General features: G+C 45.7%; 1 protein-coding gene across 9 annotated transcripts in view; it reads right to left on the reverse strand.

Annotated features, from left to right (window-relative positions):
* Positions 1-3,328: 3,328 nt before the first annotated feature.
* Positions 3,329-18,949, reverse strand: part of LOC111070480 (collagen alpha-1(XVIII) chain) — a 52,958-nt gene continuing 37,337 nt past the window's right edge. For 2 of the 9 annotated variants that reach the window (XM_041592306.1, XM_022361066.2), the window contains 12 exons: positions 17,735-17,881; positions 14,756-14,869; positions 11,938-12,189; positions 10,520-10,597; positions 10,209-10,452; positions 8,878-9,032; positions 8,689-8,781; positions 6,379-6,501; positions 4,625-4,755; positions 3,906-4,085; positions 3,606-3,836; positions 3,329-3,478 (listed from right to left, as the gene is read on the reverse strand). In XM_041592306.1, coding sequence (XP_041448240.1) covers positions 3,391-3,478; positions 3,606-3,836; positions 3,906-4,085; positions 4,625-4,755; positions 6,379-6,501; positions 8,689-8,781; positions 8,878-9,032; positions 10,209-10,452; positions 10,520-10,597; positions 11,938-12,189; positions 14,756-14,869; positions 17,735-17,881 — 1,836 coding nt within the window. In that variant the 3' untranslated portion in view covers positions 3,329-3,390. Of the gene's footprint in view, positions 3,479-3,605; positions 3,837-3,905; positions 4,086-4,624; positions 4,756-5,086; positions 5,102-5,808; positions 5,836-6,378; positions 6,502-8,688; positions 8,782-8,877; positions 9,033-9,935; positions 10,014-10,208; positions 10,453-10,519; positions 10,598-11,937; positions 12,190-14,755; positions 14,870-15,308; positions 15,339-17,734; positions 17,882-18,949 lie in introns of all 9 variants that reach the window. The other 7 variants (XM_022361062.2, XM_041592297.1, XM_041592301.1 and 4 more) reach the window with 7 other exon arrangements.

The following is an 18,949-nucleotide window of genomic DNA, read 5'->3' on the forward strand; positions in this document are numbered from 1 at the left end:
TGCGTTGCGTCCGCAGAATAATGGACGTTAGGCCGCGCGTCTTGATAAGCTAAATGATAAATTGTTTTTATCCGTGACATATGTGTGTGTGTACGTGTGTGAGTTTGTGTGTGTTTGCCAGCCCCTGCATGTGTGTGTGTGTGCGGTGTGTGTGTGGAGAACTTGTTACGGATGCTGGATGCGTAAGTTGTGTGGCTTGCTGGGAGAAAGTTGGCTGTTGGTCGGTTGTTTTGTGCTCAGCTTTCAATAAAAAAAAAAAAAAGAAAGCACAGTGAATTTGGCAGGGAAACGGCGGAGCGGGGTGGTGTGGAGCTGGAAAACAAGCTCGGAAAACTTGTAAATGCGCTTGGGCACAAAAGTGGAATCTAATAAGCTCACGGCTAAATGTGTTATGATGAATGACATTGTCAGCCGCACACGGAATTTAAAAGTTTGCTTGCCCGGAGACCACCCAGAGACTTCCTCCAGCACGGCTTATAATTGAAAATTTCCAGTTATTCGTTGGTGCCTGGACCCAGGCTATGGCTGAGCTCACCACGAACTCTCCATCTACGACTCTCTCTGGCCGCACAGCTAATCAACTAATACAACATTTTCGTATTCATTCATTAAATTAAAATTTCATCCCGCTCATCTGGTTTGATTGCTTTGTGCCTAAGTGCGGACGTATCCGCCTGCCAGGCCCTCCCCATTCGCTCCTGCTGCTGGCTAATACTGTGGCTTCTGCCAGTCCCAATCCCAGTGCCAATCCCAAGACCAATCGCAACTGTTGGCACTCCCCGGCTTCTGGCTTCTGGCTTCCTGGCTTGTTTGCTTATTTGCTGGCTTCTGACAGGCCTGCCTGACAGTCGCATCTCCGGCTCAGCGCCGCTCTGGTCTCGTGCATAAGTATCTGTATCTGTAGATGTAGATGTATTTGTATTTGTATCTTTATTGGTATCTGTATCTGTTTTGCCGCTGTGGCAACGACCAAATCCGGATCCAGAGACCCTTCCCCACCCTATGTGGGGGGGAAACTATGTGCTGGCTTGCCATTGAAATTCATAAAGCATCAATGGCTCCACAGAGCATCGAGGACCGCGCGGCTCTTTTTGTTTGAAATCATTTGCTTTAATTCAAGTGAAAAATTATTTAAATTGCTTACCAAACGTGCGGCTCAGACAAACATCGCTCTGGCTACGGATGCAGATACAGGATGAGATACAGATACAGATACAGTTCCAGGTACAGGTACAGGTAGAGGTACACGTGGTTTAGACTTTCGTTCATTTTCATTCGGTGGAATGGGGCAGCATTTTCTTTGTTTTTTCTGCCCTCTGCGTAAAAAGCTTTGTTGCCGGTCGGTCTGTGTGGCATTTGTGTATGGAAATGAAAATTGATTCCAAGTTAAATGAAAAATATTGATCAAAGTCAAAGTAATTTCTTGGCATTCTCGCCCACATAGATGAATTCGTAATGTTTTTTATTTAGTGAAAAATGTGTATGGGCCACATCAAATATTTTAGACAGCAATTCAGTCTCGTTCCAAAGGGGATTTGTCGAAATGCCAGAAGTGTTCAGCTTCCGGTTATCCATATATACATATCAATGCGTGTTTATGGATATTAATATTTCACGTCCAAAGGTATACGCGAAACCAATAACACTACGCATATAGTTAGCTTTTAACCTTCAAAGCGAACCATGCCAAACTTCAGTTAATCAATCAGTATATCAGTTCATGTTTGAGGAGTGTGAATCCAATATATCTGCCCTTTGAATGCTCTCCATTAAAACCATTTTCAGTGCATTCGATAGTTTAGTTTTTTATTATTTCGTATTATTTGTTTAAGTTATATTATCATTTATTTGTGTTATGCTCTTTTCATTTCATCATAATTTATCATAGTTTAGGCTTACGACTAGAGGGTTCTGTTCTGTTCTCCACTTCAGTTTTGATTTCACTAAATATATATATATATTTATATACTCGTATTATATTGCCGTCTTCTGGCTGACTCCATTGCCATCTAACCGTCCATTTGTGTTTTGCTTTTGTTGTTTCTTGTTTAAATTATTACCTTAACTGTCGTTACAATTACATTTAATTACATTACAATGTTTTAGTTGGAAATGCATTGATTAAATGCAAAAAGAAATTATGTAACTAACTATAATTAGAATTTAGTTAAGTATCCGTATTCGAATTTCAATAATTTACGAATATTCCATACATATGTGACACAATTGCGGATATATGCAGGCATTTGTGTTTGTGTTTCTGTTTGTGTGTGTGCTGGGTAATGGCTATATAATTTAATTTAATTTAATTTACTTTTCCCATCGGATGCATATAAAAATTGGATCCGAACTTTGACTTCGAGTATTCGTTTGAATTGCGCGCTACACTGTAGAAAATCTCTCTATCTCTGACCTACGAAGGACTCTGTATAGAAAACACGTTCATAAAACATACGTAGTAGTTGTAAGTATGTATGTATGTATGTATATATCCTATGTACGAGTAAGTTCTTATAGACGGGCTAGAGTGGGATGCATGCGATTGTTTAAAAAACGGTTTCGTATCGTTCGTTCCTTCCATCGGTTCCTTATAGTTACACACACTTAGAAGTCTTGTGGCAAAAATACACATTTATACACGCATATACAGAGTCATGTGGGGATATGGGATATGGGATATATGTAGGATGCGGGATGTTACCCCGGGTGGTGCAATCCCGTACGAGCTAAGTAGGTGACTAATTTGGCCAGTAATGCGTATGTCCAGGTCCTGGAGGCCTCTGGGCTGGGCTGGGCTGGGCTGTTCCGTCTTGGTAGTGATGCCAGTGATGATGCCCTTGCTCTGTGATCGAACTTACGTAATTACTAAAATTACATTATCAAGTTTAGGGGCTAACATTAGGTTACAAATTACAAATTACAAACTACGAACTACGAATACGTTTTACTGCTTGTACAAAAATTGTTGTTGCCTTGTCCCGAACATAAAGTACATATGCATGATATACTATGTATATATCTCTGATATATATATGTATGTATGGTATGTATCGTATTTCGAAATATATGTATATTATTAGGTATTACCTACGAATAGTATTTATGTACGCGAACGTGTACGTTTGTGTAATATATTGTATGTATTTATATGCATCCTCCATCTGTCGTCTGAGTATTCTCTTTTTGGTTTCTGTTTGGAATTCGCTGATTATATGCATGGCCATGATTTACGTTTACATTTAATGTGGGTGTGGTGTGGTGTGGTATGTCTGTGCTGTGCTGTGTCCGTGATTTGCCTTGTTCTTGTTCTTCCTTTTGTTCTGTTTTCGCTGCTGGTTCCTGTTTTATGTATGAGAATGGTTTTGGTATTGTTCTTCCATGGGACTCCGCTTACAGCAGTAAATCGTCTAAATGCGCTGCATACTCGTCTGCTGTGCGGAACTCCAAATTCTGGCTGCGACTGGGACCGCGACTGTGACTGTGGCAGGGGGGGATTGGAATGGGAATGGGCACGGGCACGGGGACGGGGATAATGAGCAAAGTTTGGGCGGACCATAAAACGTTAATGCCAAATCAATAATGCCAATTCGTACACGTGTAACTACCTGTCGCTGGCGTCCCGCTTCTTCCGCTTCCGATCCTGAGAGAGGGCCTCCACGCAGAGCACAATCAGCTTGCCGTCGCAGGGCTGGCGCTTCTGCTCGAGCAGCTTATGGCCGGCGAGATCGCTGGCATAACCGCTCTTATCGTGGGCACTCGAGTGCCAGGCATCGCAGTATGTGTCCATGGAGCGCTCTCCATTGGGCAGCGATCCATGCCAGACCATCTTCAGGGGCCTGCAGTTGGAGAGATGGTGAGCAGCTGCTTCTTTGATAGATAGATAGATTGATGGTAAGCAGCCTTACCATAGCGGATCCGTCATCACGTTCTTGCCGCTGAAACTGTAGATGCGCGGCGCCTGGGAGAAGAAGCCGCCCTGTCCGTTGAAGATGCCATTCCACGAGTTGAAGAGCACATCGCCGCGCGTGTTCACCACTGGCAGGTCCCGGTCAGCCGGACGGACAATGGAGTCCAGGTTCTGTACCCTGTGGGCGAAATTCAGCGTTTCAGCATTTATGTGCTAGTACTACAAGGATCACTACAAGGTTGTGGCCATCATACGGTATAGCGGCAATTACATGCGAGCAAACAAAAACGGCCATCAAAAGAAGTCTGAGTTGCAGGCAGGTGCTACGTGCGTTTCCCGCACCACCTGCATTCGCTTATTTATTCATGTTTTTCGCTCATATATTTAGCCCCTCCCTGCCGGCCGGAGTTCTCTTGCCTCCCATTCAGCTGGCGCTGTGTAAATAAATTGCACGAAATTGTTTTCAGAAGCTTTTGTTCATATTTTGAGCCCTGTTCCCCTTAGCTCTCGCCCAGATAGCAAGATTATGCGCCAACTAATGAGTTTCCCGAGTGTCGGCTCAGCAACGTGGCGTATGAGCGATGCCGAACACGGCTGCAAGGCTGTGCGCTCGGATTGCGCGGAGGCTTAATGCCAGAGCCAAAACTAAGCACGAAAACACGGCTAATACGCGTACAAATCTAGAAGAAGATAAGACACACTCGACGTGCCACTCACCTGGAGGAGAGGAACGCCTTGAAGGTGCCCAGCAGGCCGGCTCGTCTTCCCTGCCGGTAGCAGGCAAAGTCCGCGCCGCGGATTCCCTGCAGGTCGCCGACGGAGGGCTCGTTCAGTGCGGCCACGCGGAGCTGTTCCAGCGAAGATGGGAAATATGTCAGGAAATTAATGCGGAATTTATGTCAAGTCAAGCAGCTTAAGATCCAATTAATACAGAATTTAATAGCCAGAAATTGTTTGAACAACAATGGGGGAAGGACTCGCAAAAATGATAAGTGGATGTAATGTATAGTAAAATATTTCAAATAATTGTCTGCATGCTGTCGGTGGGGAAGGGGAAGGGGAATACGGGATAGAGAAAATAATTAAAGCGAAACTTCCTTGTCTTGGGGCTGGGGTAAAACACTCATAAAGACGGGAGCACAAAGGTCGATTCTTACGTAATTGAAATTCAGGACTCACCATTCGCGGATACCACTAGAAATGTGATTTTAATTTCATATTTTAAGGCATTTCGTTGGTAATCCCCGTTAATTTTGATTTGAAGACGCAGCCGAGTAGGTTGGGGGCAAAAATATATTCAATTTAATAGAGATATTCGTGAATAATAATGAAAGTTTCGCATTCAAACACCAAAAACACACAGAAGGAGTTGAGCTCCCAACATCTGTGCTTTCATAGGAGATGCGTTGAGAACAAAGCTTCAACGATTACCCAAAAAAACAAATGACAAAAAAAATTCAATCAAGAAGCGTCTAGTTAAAAAGCAAAATCATCACATACACATATAGTGGTAGGTACATATAAAACGTTTTTCAATATGGATAAAAGACAATCGTCTCGTCTAAGTCTCCATTGGATTGGTCGAATGAGAACACAAAACCGCCAATGGGTGGGTGGGCGAAAAACACACAGAGAGTGAGAGACAGAGAGAGAGACAAAAGCAGAAAATCAAACTACACCAATTGTTCCGTGTGCAACAGAACTCAAAATGCAATTTCGCTAATTAGAAATATTTTCATTGACCAGCAAACAAAATCAAATTATTTATTCAACGATTGTGTGCGTGTGTGTGTGTGTGTGCGTTAATTTTACAATATTTCGAGTTATTCGAATTTGTTTTTTGGTTACTTTCACTCTACGCTACGATACTGTATGGTATGCCATATTATGGATTTAATTACCGTTTCGTATTCGGGCGCGGTGGTAAACTGCATTTAACGACAATTAATTATAGATAGGTTTTAGTAGGGTTTTATTAACAACACTGTTTCGCTACGTATGTCTTCGACTGCGCATCAATTATGCAATTAGGAACAATACTTTTGCCACTTTTACATACAAGTATGAATGGTTCTGATGGGTTTTAGTTAGAGTTTCGCAATGCAAGTTTTTGTTAGATTAGCGACATTAATGCAGGCAAATCAATACGAGTGTTTGCTTGCCCTTGAACCGCGCGAAGTTTGGAGCGCGAATTCGTGAATTATTCATATTTCAACGTGGATAAGTCGAGTACAATTAACTCGCTCGCTCGCTCGCTCTCTCCTCGTATAATATGCATAATTCAAAGGGAATCACAGACGGAGCTCTGATTTCACAATCCCATTTCAAGCACTACTCAATTGTTCTCTGCATCAATGTCATTGTCCGATGGGACAGAATGTTAAATATACATACAATCATACATAAATTCGAGTATGTATATATGTATATACTTATTGTAGGCAACAATGGTGGGGTGGGGGGGCACTCACCGTGGGCGTGTTGAGCGGGGGTGGTGGACTGTTCAGCAGATTCTTCGATTGCAGGTCGAAGCGCATCGATGGCGCCACAGTGGTGGGCGGCGCGGGCGTGGCAATCGGCACCAGGGTTCCCAGCTGCGTACAAAAAAAGAAAATAAAATGGAGGAGACAAACGGGAATTAAATGTGAGAACGTAATTAAGAGGCAGGCAGACAAACAAGCGTTTGACGAATTTGTAATTAATAAAACAAGAGCTCTGCACAAATATACACCCGCACAAGCACCGGCATCGGCATCGGCGGAGACAGCGACACAACCCTTTCAAAGTAGTTAATATTTCAGCAAGGACAGGGAGCAAAGAGCCCAGCACTCGCCCCATTATGAGATGAAATCAGCGCTCTCGTATTGAAACTTTTGCTCAAATATTTGCATTACGTGTAGCGAAATATGTAGCAAACAGCAGCAGTCTTTCGCTTGCTTTTTTGTACGGAATTAGGGTCAAATTTTCGACTGCCATCCACTCGACTGTCGTGCCATAATGCGCGGCTCTGTCCCCAAGTCTGACTTTGGCGTTGTCGCAGCCGCCGCCGCCATCGTCGTCGTCGTCGTCTGACAAAAGTTTTAATTACTATTTTGAACTTTAAGTAGTCGACTCGTGTACTGAAATCTAATTAGGCTAGCGCCTCGGCTACAAGAAAGTACGAGTACGAGGAGTATCTCGGGCAGACAGCTGTGTAGAGGCCCAGACGAATCACAAATGCAAATGCCAGTTAGTAGGGCAACAAAGGGGCTTTGCTCCCGCTCCCGTACGAGTGGGAGTACGAGTATGAGCTAGTGACTACCCTGCGCCCTGACAGTTCATGGTCCCGTGTTGGGGTTTTTGTTGTCAAAAGTATTTAAATGCTGCCGTCAAAGGCAAGAGATTTCAGTTTCATTCGGGGCCGCCTTATGCACATGCCAGGCAGGCACAGTTTGCCAGAAATCAGGAGCCAGCAGCCAGCAGCCAGCAACCAGCTCTGTGCCTTGGCCCCGCTGTGAAGGCTTTTGTGCCTTGCATCAACGGAAGTGGAAATCGAATCTTGAGCAGTTTTTTTTTTCTTTCTTTTTTTTTCATTTATTTTTTTCTACACAATTTTGAGAATATTGTACATTTTGGGCACAAAGGCAGGCACTAGTTTTCTCTTTCATTTCCCCATTTTTTGGATTTCAATAAAGAAGCAAGCAGCAGCAGCAATTGCGGCCACTTTAATGTTTAACAAGCTTCTGGGAAATCGAGCAATTTTGCGTGTAATTTGAGAATCCTTCACAAATGCTGAGCGAGGCAAATTGCCATGTAGCAGGGTCCCGTTTCCAGTGGCCATTGGCCATTGGCAAGTGGCAAGTTGCTGCTCACCTTGGCCCAGAGCCTGCTGTGGCGACAGGAAAGATTAATTGACATGTGGCGCTGGCGAATTTAGAGAGTAGGATGGAGGGCCCTGCCACGAGTGTCCAAGAAACGATAATAAAACCTTCGATTTCCGTTTAATATTATTTTTAATCTGCAACGGCAATTTATGACTCCAAGGCGGGTACCCGGGTTGCCGGGTCCCTCCTGATTGCTGGATGCATGTTTTATATTTCGTCAATAAATGTTTGAAAGCTGCTGTCGAAGCGACTGTGCTTGTGTATTCTCCCTCGAATTGCCTGCCACATGCCATATGTCCTCTGCAACTCCCCCTTGAGTGTGAGGAGGATGTTCTTGGATCCGTTAACTGGGACAAGTGAAAAGCCAAGCTCAAGTCAATATAATTGAATAACGGGCCACACGCACCCAGACATCCCCGGAAGACGCACATACTCGTACCAAACTCGTATGCGAATCCATGGGGCAATCAGTCCGTACGTCTGCAACATTTAATGTGCAAATAAAAAACGAGTCGAGTCAAGTCGAGTCGAGTGGAGTCGACACAGGGGCAATACCAAACAAACCTTATTTTATGGCAGCCAAGAAAAATAAATAAATAAGAGCGGGGACCGTTTCTGCTCTTCTATTTTTATATGCATTTTATTCGGTTTTGTCTTCTGTTCGGTTCGAGGGCATATGGCCATAATGGAACATCACTCAGCCGCTCGGAGCTGGCTCTATAAAATAATAACCGCCCGCCAACGTGCTCAGCTCTTGTCATATTTGGCATTTTAAAAGTGCCACCCACCCACACTTAGGCTGTTTGCTTAGGAGCCAGAAATCAAATCCAGCTCCCTTCCTGGATCCAATCGCCAAACCCAAACCCAAGCCTAAACGCCGATCCAGGTCCCAATCCCAATGCCAACCGGAGGACTCACCGCAATGTATTGCCATCCCTTGTTGACGCGCACAAGGAGCGCCTCCTCCTCGGTGATGTAGGCCAGCGTTCCAGGCGGATTGAGTGCCGATTTCTGCAGAAGATACGCGCACGAGTATATAAAGCGTTTAAAAATAAATGGCACATTCCAAATTTATCTAAGGGAGGTTATCCGACGGGCCAGACCCACCTTTGTCATTTCATCGATATTCTGGAAGGTGACTGCGCCGGGCACAATCTTCATGTTTATGTTCGACGATGAGGCCGAAAAGTATGGTTCCTCGCCCACAGCAGGCCCCAAGGCTTCTTCGTGCTTATGTGAGTGTCCCGGCTGGCGCGGAGCTTCTGCAAGGATGGAATATGCATTATATGGCAGCACAAATGGGCCTAAAACTATATTCGATATCCCTGAGTGCTACATGGCCACAGTGATTTAAGAAATTTCAATTTAATGATAATACAGTTTAAAACAAGCGACGATTTCAAGAGCGATAAAGGATAATAGAGGAAAAATAGAGTGAAAAAAGAGGATAATGACTATAAATAAAAAAAAAAACATCAAGCTTTTTGTTGCAAGGAATTTATAATGGAAAATAAAAATGAAAGCACTCTTATTTATTAAAGTCTTAAAGGCAGCCATGATTGAAATGATTCAGAATATAAATAAATTTATATCCTTAACATGCCAACTTTTTATATCCGAATTTATTTTGTAAACATTTTCATTGACCCCCAAATACATATGCTACGATTTGAGGAGTTATAGCCTGAGTAATTATTATTTTTTACATGCTGGCATTTGCACATAACAAAAGGCAAGCAAAAGAGGTTTATCTAAAGTATGCCAAATATTTTCGAACTCTCCAGGCTGCCAGTAAATATAACATAATGTAGGTGGATGATTCGTGTGTTTTTTTTTTTTACGGGTAAAAAGTCATGACGGTGTTAAAATACTGGAATACGCAAAGTGTTTACATGTTGTACTCTATCAACGGGCCAAAATGAGCTAATGATGATGTGCAAATATGGGAGGCAGCGCGCTCCATGCACTACGTGTATGAGTGTGTGTTGAGGCATGCCGGCAATAAACTGGGAGTGGAAGTGGGAGTGGGAGTGTGGTGTGGCCCAAAGGGAAAGTCATCCTACGGGTAAATTCAAATGACACGACACTCAAATGGCATTCAAAGGGGGAAAACTGTGGCTACGGCTACTGTGGATGGAGTTGAGAGATTTAGTGGGTTCGTTTACCGGCTGTGCCGTCGGGCCGATCGCGCAGATCTTGCAGCTCTCGCAGGGCTTTGAGTTCGTCTAAAGATGAGCGCGCACCTTGATGGGCGAGTACGATACAAATGATTTGGATTGATAGATTTTTTTGTTTTGTTTTTGGTTTTAGGTTTGATTCGGGCTAGGAGAATGCTAGTTATGTACAGATATTGTATGATTGATCAAGGCACAACTACAGGCACCTAACTATTCATATTTACAACCTGGCCCGACACCTTCGCGGCGGGGCCCACTCACCTGGTCGACCGTAGTAGGAGGCGTCGCCAAAGAAGCTGCGCGAGTCCACGCCCGGCTCCCCCTTGGGGCCGGATATCGAGAGTCCGGGCAGGCCAGGCGGTCCCGGTGGCCCAGGTGGGCCAGCCATTGGTATATATTGGACTCCACTGCTGTCGCCGTCACCGCCGCCCGAGGCGGGTAGCCCTGGTGGTCCTGGCAGCCCGTCGCGTCCATCCTGGCCCGTGTCGCCCTTGTCACCTTTGGGCTGCAAGCAAAGATGTCGTTTTGGTGATGTGATCGATCACCATTGACCCGATTGGAAAAGGACTTACCCCTTCGCGACCGCCAGCATCTCCTTTGGGGCCCTTTGGCCCCAGCTCACCTTTTGGGCCTGTCATGCCAGGTCGGCCCTGTGAATCGATTAAATCGGGGGATTATAAGCAAAGACTGATGTTAGATCTTTGAGTTCATTAGATACGTGCAATTTTTGAAACGACTGCAAATTACTGTGCCAAAAATTACGTATACGTAAACTCATATATGGCTGTGCGGCGGCACGTGGCAAACAAAAATCACATTCGACTTGCCGTAAGTGGGAAAGTTCGTGTAAAATTATAAGATCATTGGCAGCAACGGCCGCACGAATTTAATGTCTGTTGCAAACGAGCAGGAGCTAAGGCAATGGCCACGCCTGGGCCCACTAGGGCAAGCTGAACTATGGCCAAAACTTTTGCCGTTTGGAGTGCAACAATTTTCTAGTCGCAACGCTTTTTGTTTTCCCCGTTGCTCGTTCGGTTCCGTTACGGCAATTGTGCCAAAGTTTTCCTTTTTGGCCGCCACTCCGACGCTGCAGTCCATGTAAATACGTTGCTTGACTCTGATTTGAAGCGGTAAGCGATGCCAGTTGGCACAGAGAGGCACACGCGCGCCTCTCGCCTCTCGATTCACTGACTCAGACACGGCCAAAAAGGAAAGTTACTCTTTGTTGCCACTGCCATGGCTGTATACGTAGCTGTTATTGCCAGTTTGCCAGTGTGCCACTGCTGTTGTTGCCACTGATGTTTTGCTGTTGCTGTTGGTGTTGCCTTTTGCTTAGTGTTGTTATTGCGGAATAATGGCGGAATTTCTGGGTAAAACTGCAATTGGAATCGTGCACTGACTGCCGCGTCCTGAATAGCCGTGATGAAAATGCACTTAAAATACTTTTCGTTTGAGTTTATTTTGCCAAGTTGTGTGCCGCTTTCGTTTTTGCATCTTACTCAGTCCGTGCCTCTGTCTGGGCCCAATCTCTTACTCCTCTTTTTCCGCCCTGATTGTCTACATTGCGAATGCGGCCAAAAGTTGCCTGTTGTCAAAAGGGAAAACTATATCTGATTTAGTCGAGTGTAATCGAAGTGCACACATCCTGCAGTTTATTCTATTTCGATTTTAATATCAGAAAACTATCAGAAAACTATCAGAAAAAGACGCTAAAAAATTTCCCTTATGTTAATAACTTTTCTGAGTACATTAATTTGAATAAAATAACACAAAAATACTCAACATTGATGATCAGGCATATGTCATACGAACTACGCACTGCTGGCGTAACTCTGCCTACCTGAACTCACTCTTTCTCTCTCGCCTCAACCAAAAACAGGAGGAGCACGAGCAACAGCAGCAGCAATAACAGCAGGGCCCAAATGGGTGAAAGCAGTGTGCAGGCGAAAGTTGCAAGTGGCAATCCTCTTCACTACAGTACAGTGCTTACCGAGTGTCCAATATCGCCCATCGCGCCTGGCTTGCCAGGCGGCCCAATTGGCCCCGTGGAGCCAGTGCCTCCGCGGCGGCCTCGCATGCCTTTTTCGCCCTTCTCGCCCTTGGTGCCGTTGGCGGAGAGTCCTGAGAGTCCTTCGAGTCCACCCGGCTGGCCAGCCTGTCCAGGGAGGCCGGGCAGACCGGGCGTGCCGGGCTCGCCAGGCTCACCCTTTGCGCCGTTGGACCCATGCGCACCTTTGTGACCCTAGCCGGAAAGTCCGGAAAGAAAGCAAGTGTGTGAAATGATTTACGGGCTTAAATTTACGCTACATGTGGCCCAAGAGGGAGAATGGGGAATGGGGAATGGGAAAGGAAATCATCAGTTCTTTTGGGGCGGGGAACGGGAATTGGGGGTCTCTCGCCTAATTTGGCCGTAAAACTCAATTTCAAACGTTTTGTCGACGACAGAAAAAATTCAATTCCAACTCATTTTGAAATCAAATCAATTCCGAAATCCCGCACCCACACTCACGCACACACACGCACACGCATCGCTTGGGGAAATTTATGCGCCCGAATGTATGCACCACAGCAAGCGGTGACAAGCCCGAAAACACAAAAACCAAATTCCTTTTGGGTCGTCTCCACTGCCCTTGTGGTGGAAGTTGGCATCCCCATCGCCCATCGCCCTCAGCGGGTGCGCCGACTCGATTCATCCCCAGCGTCGTCTTCCACATCATCAGCGCCTTAAATGGTTCGCCATAAATTTGCACGCGCCTTCCCCAAACATTTGGCTGTGGAAACAGTTCGCAGCAGCAGGAGGCTCAAGCTTGTGGATGATCCGGCTACTGGTTTCCCGTTCGGATTGACCCAGCCTGCCTACCTTGCCGCAGACCCTGCGCCTCATATCGCCAACTTAATACGAACTAATGAATAATTAATAAGCCACGCACACAAGCACACAAGCAGGCACACACAAGCACACATGTACACAGGGATGTGTGTGTGTGTGTGTGTGTGTGATTCGCCTTAAGGCAGTGCGCGCGCGAATGCTCCGGAGGCTGTGGCTGTCTTTGGAAGACCTTGAGAAAGAGGGGAGGGTGGATGTGTCTCTTTTTTAGGTTTAATGAAATGAACCTAATTGTGCGTGTATTCATACGTTTAAAATGCTAATTTCCATATTAGTTTTCCGAAAATTGTAATGCGAGATGGATATGGGAGGGAGAACGGAACGGAACGGAACGAGCCCCTCCGACAAATTGGGCGTAAATTTATCATAAAAGCCGAATCGATTTTTATATAATGTGCTTCCAGCGAAGAAGGAGGAGCTGGTAAGGAGCTTTTAACATAATTTCTTTTTATTTCACGCACGATTAAATTCCGGGTGTGGCCACAATGGGGAAACTACTTAAAAGAGACCTTGCCCCGAGCCCACGTATGGCGTAAGATTCGCTTGCCACATGCCGCATGTGTATATGTATATGGCTCATATCAAAGGTCGTGTAAGTCTCTGGAGGCTACAAATTGGATGGCTCAGCGGTGGGAGGTGTGCTGCATCCGATTTCGAAGAGTAATCTGCGACACCGGAAACCGACTGGCCGACAGACCAGCGGACCAACAGACAAACAACACACATTTGGCGAGCCCCGTTGCCAGATTTAAGTTTTGAAGTTGCACATAAAAGAAATACGAGTGTGCACGCCCCCTGCTAACGAGGAATGGAGCGAGGGTTCGCCTAGGAGGACGTCCGAGGGTGCAAAGCCAGCCCAGCTAAGCTGCTAAATGGCATACAGTGTAATGGCAGGGAAGTAAGCGTCGCCTAAGCAGGATGAGCTCCCCAAATGGCCAAAAACTTATTATGAAAATAATGCCAGCCAGAACTGAAAAGAAACGAAATAGCTAGTGCTCACTGCTGACGGAGTGACTCTCCAGCTCTCCAGCTGTGTATCCAGACTGTATCCAGACCGTGTATCCAGTGTGTGACATGCACAGTTCCAGTCCCAGTCCCATAAACTAGTCCTCACGGCACACCCCTGCGATCGTATCCACTGAAAATCAAATGAGCTATAAACGCACACAAATTGTCCACTCCCCCGCGCCCCGACCAGTAAACCAGCGACTGGAGCGGGAATCATCAGATATTGGCAGCGTCTCAAGTGACGCATTTCGGGACTGGCTGCTGATAGAAATTTATGTGCCAAATTGGGTCTTTTCCTGCTGGACGACCACACAAATGACTGCGATGCCATAAATATCAAAATGGGGAAAGCTGGAGCCCAGCTGGAGCGAACAGGGAGCTGCACCCCGAAATAAATATGACTGATTATCAAATTGGGCCACAATTTAGCTTGGCTGAAGGGAAGTACTTAACGAGTTGTCGCCTCTTAAGGGTTAATATCAGGCTATTCATTTGCCTAACTGGCATTTATAACATTTTCTTATTGGCTGAGGTCTAAGAACTACTTTCAGTGGGCGATGCAAACACATCAGAGGAGTACAAAGGTTTCCATATGCAGGCATGGAATTTGCTCATTTGACCAGGAACAGCAAACGACCTGCCCTGACCTGCCCTGCCCTGCCCTCGCTGCTCTGGCTGGCCTTGTGAGGAGCCTCAAAATCAATTGAGCAGTCAATAGGGCAGAAATTATTATATATTTGAAACAACAATCGTGTGGGCGCCTGCCTGCACACTTTATAATAAATATAATACATATATATTCTCGTACAGCCACCCACACACGTGCGCCGAGGGATACGCACATTGAACTAGGAGTAGGGGGAGGGGGAGGGGGAATACTTGGGCCATTTATTAGACATGCCCTCTGACTTACCGGATCGCCGCGTTCGCCCTTCTGGCCCGCATCACCTTTCTCGCCGGACACACCTTTGGGTCCAGGCTGCGTCGTGCCCCGGAATGTGCCCATCGAGTTGACCATTAAGGACTCCTGTTTGGGGTGGTGGTGGAGAGAGGGCAGGCATAGTAATTTGTTAAATATTTGCTTGTTGTACAATTTATTTTCGATACATGTATTCCGGGCCCCCCGCCGCACATTTTTTAACCCGCAGCAGCAGGCAGCCCCCTTTTTGACGAGGGACACATGCCGCAGACACACATACATACATACACACAGATACGGCCGTATGGAGGTGTATCCACGGCGGAAATTTTGATTAATGATCATCTGCCCAGATTGGGGGGCGGGGCTAATGATGCCAAGTGGTTCTAGTCCATTAAGTGTTGTGGCCATTGCTTACCCGGAGCCAACCTTTTGCCTTTTTTTTTTCTTTTTTCTTTTTCTCTCATATATATTTGTCTTTAGTTTTTTTTGCTTAGTCGTTTTAGTTGTGGGGGAACATAAAATGGAATTGTTAAAATGGTTGTACCTTGAAAGTCCTGGTAGGATTCCAATTTATCTGTTATTTATGTGTTGATTGTTACAAGAATACATTGTACATAATTTTGCGATACGATTTACGTTTAAAATATACGATTACAGAGCAATGGGCGTGAAATTAGAGCGTATTATTAGATGAATTCACTTCGATGTCGAAAAGTATGAAATAAACAAACAAACGAAAAATTGCGGCAAACGATTGCCCATCAAAATTGCAACTTTTACAGGACGCGCCACATATTATTGGCATACAGAGATAAATATAATTGGATTTCTGAATAAAAGATCAAAAAAGAGTCTTCGTCGTTGTCGTGTCAAAGTCGTTCTAATACACATAAAAGCATTTCCTTCACAAAGTACCCAAAGTGCGAATTTTAAAAAACTCTTAAGAATTCCAATCGGTTGTCTTTCTACCCTTTAATCCTGATATATGGAAACCATGTGGAAATACGAGTATATACGAGTATATTGAAATTCTCAAGGTCCATCTATGGCTGGAAAAAATCGAATTACTTTTGTTGTCGAGTCTCCATGCACAGCTTACCCTATGTCCAAGGGATACCACACCCTGCAAGAGCAACAACAGAGGAAAGCGAAAAGCTTTTAAGCATCGCCACCAAAGGCCGGCTCTGCCGCGATGATAATGATGATAAACCCTCCGACATTAAACAGTGGGAGGACTGCCAGACGCCAGACGACAGACTCCAACCGACAGACGAGAGCCGAGAGGCGAGTGAGTGTCTGATTTTTACTGCCGCTACGTCGACCACAAGTAGCTTGACACTTTCATAAACGTAACAGTGCGATAATGATTACGGCCCTGTCTCCTCGTCACTCGTCCACAGAACACTCTCCCCAGTTAGATGGTGTATAAGGGGGAGAGGCAAACATACGGGGCGTTGAAATGCGGCGATAAAGCCGGGCCGGGGCGGCAGAAAGAAAAGTTTCACTCTTGCATGAAAGGGTTAAGAGTGGCAGCGATAGGGCGCTGGGTGCCAGGGAGCCAGGATGCCAGCAGTGATGTGTGGGTGGCTGGGTGGCTGGCTGGGTGGCTGGGCGGGTGAAGGAGTCAGTGAGTGAGTGAGTGGGTGCCAGTATCTGTGTGCGTGTTACCGCATTTAACCGCGTGAACCGCGCGCCGTGCGCTGATAACGGTAATTGCCACAAGCTGGAACTCTGGCAGCGGCAGCGGCATCGACATGCGGGGCCCTCGGAATTGGAACTGAAAGAAGCCCATGGGCTAGGACTAGGGCTACGGCTACGGCTAGGACTAGGCTTGACTTGACTTGACTTTGACTCGCGTGCTCAAGACGCTTACGTTTCAGGCATTTCGCATTTGGAAAATGTTGCTGTTGTTTTTGTTGTGGTATAACCTTTGCGGTTTTAAGATTATTAGCAGAGATAGACCATTTGTGGCAGCGACAACGGCACTGAAAGCGCCAGAACGTGCTCCACAGCTGCGCAAAGACTGGCGTGACGCCATGCCCGGAATGGAGCAGCAGGTCTGTGCCCAATCCGAGTGGTAATTTTTCACAGTTGCTCTGTTGGCCAGGAAGGAAATTAGTTTAGGCAAATTGTGTGGCTTGTAAAACACGACGGACGTTTACCGCGGCCCAGACCCACTGCCCACACCGAGAGCCGTGCCAATTCATAAAGATGTGCGTGATTGAAAACAGACGGAGGCCAGAACGAAGACGGATGAGGGACCTGGACGTGGACCTGGATCTGGACACCAACCAGCTGCATTAACAAACGCGCCCCTGTTTGCCCAGTGTAAAAGGTGCAATTTTGAGTCAGAACCAAACAAAAATTTAATATAATATAATTTCGGAGTACCGAAATATGAATACCCTGGCAAACTTTATAATATTATAAATTCACATCTTCAATTTTCACTTAATGTGGTTTTTCTTTGAACTTTCAAATATAATAGTATTACCCGGGTATTATTTATAGCTTATAATTGTTAATCGTAGATTAACATGCAGAGACTTAAATCTTTGGCTTGGCCAAAGTTTGTGGGTGTTTCAGTGGGCTCATAAAAATCGGATATAAAAAATAAAAACTGTGCCTGGATTCTAGTACGCTGATAAGTCAAATTTAATGTTTCATTGGGTATACTCATGAATATATAATTTAGTACCGAGAGTATTGACTGAAATTTGATGAGGGAATAGGACAAACAGAGCAACAATTCTCTAGTAAATGTTATTACTTTGTATTATTAATTTCAATATGGAATAAACTGTGACTTTTACTTTAAAGAGAAATAAAAACTATTCTGGGTACGCTCCACATGAAACACCCATTGCAGGTTTCAGTTAGATTCATTAATTACATTATATTAATGCCACAAAGACGTATTCACAGTCTTTATAGAAATTTGAAATGGGTTTTATATTGAAGGATACTTACATCGTAGTTCTCGGGCAAACCAGGCGGGCCTGCTGGCCCCTGGGGGCCTGCAACGCCGGGCAGACCATCGACGCCTGGCTCGCCCTTCTGCCCCTGGGCACCCTCGGCACCACGCGCGCCTCTAGCTCCAGGCACGCCGGTGGCTCCCTGGATAAAGATAAAGACAAAGAGAAAGAAAAGAGAGCGGGGAAAGGAGAAGAAGAAGAAGAATGTCGCCGGCAGCGACAGAGAAATAAATCACATTAGTGGGCGTGCATATAACGTGTCCTATACGTTAGTGCCTTAGTGCTACAAGTCTACGTATCTACGTCTACACTACAGTTTCTAAAGAGGGTCGGTCAGGGTGGCTACAAGCATTCCAATGGACTCGTCTGGGCCAGGGCTGGGCTGGGGCCCTAACTGGCTGTGTGGCCGATTTACATAATCGTTGCGATTTCAGTCCGAGCTCATTAATCTACGCGGGCCCTCGACCTCGTCCTGGTGTGCGGTTTGGGCCCAGCGACTTGGTTGGTGGTAGGCATTCCAATAGCGACATGGATGGGTACACAAAAAATGTGTCTCCGAATGTTCTTAATCTTATGCAAAATGGTCACGCTGTGAGCCATTTGCGTGCCTCGGTCCGTGCCCCTGTTCTTGCTGTTCTTGTCGTTCCTGATGTTGGGTTGTAGCTGTTGCTTATCGTCGTCTTTTAAATTAATTGCTATTAGTTAAGGGATTAGCAGTAGGGCAACAAAGTTGTCGCAGGAATTTCCGGTATGCGCGCCAACTGGCCATATTTCTCAGCAAGCGAAGCCTTTGGGACCGGCACTGGGACTGGCACTGGCACTGGGTTCGAAAATACTCGTACATAGATGGGTGGGTGGGTCAGCAAAGTACTGGGGATACTGGGCTTAGAAGACATCCCCCCTCTGCGGTGGGGATAGGACAGGCATATTTCCCTAGCAGTTAGCTGCTTGCGATGGACCGCAGAATGTCTGGCTGGCATACCGCTTTCCTTTTGATGTATTGCAGTGTATTGAAGAGGCTGCGTTCCACAGGTTGCTAGAGTGGCCCAAATGAGGACAGAACGTTTCAGATTGTACGGCCAGTGTGTAGAGTGGAAAGAGTGGTGGAAGGAAATGGGTAAGCACTCTGTCTTTGGCTTTCTTTCGCTTTTTGAATAATTCCCAGAGTAATGGGCATGAATTCAACATTTTTGTACGCTTCTAGATTTTC

Source organism: Drosophila obscura, unplaced genomic scaffold, assembly GCF_018151105.1.
Source record: "Drosophila obscura isolate BZ-5 IFL unplaced genomic scaffold, ASM1815110v1 contig_1, whole genome shotgun sequence".
Taxonomy (NCBI): domain Eukaryota; kingdom Metazoa; phylum Arthropoda; class Insecta; order Diptera; family Drosophilidae; genus Drosophila; species Drosophila obscura.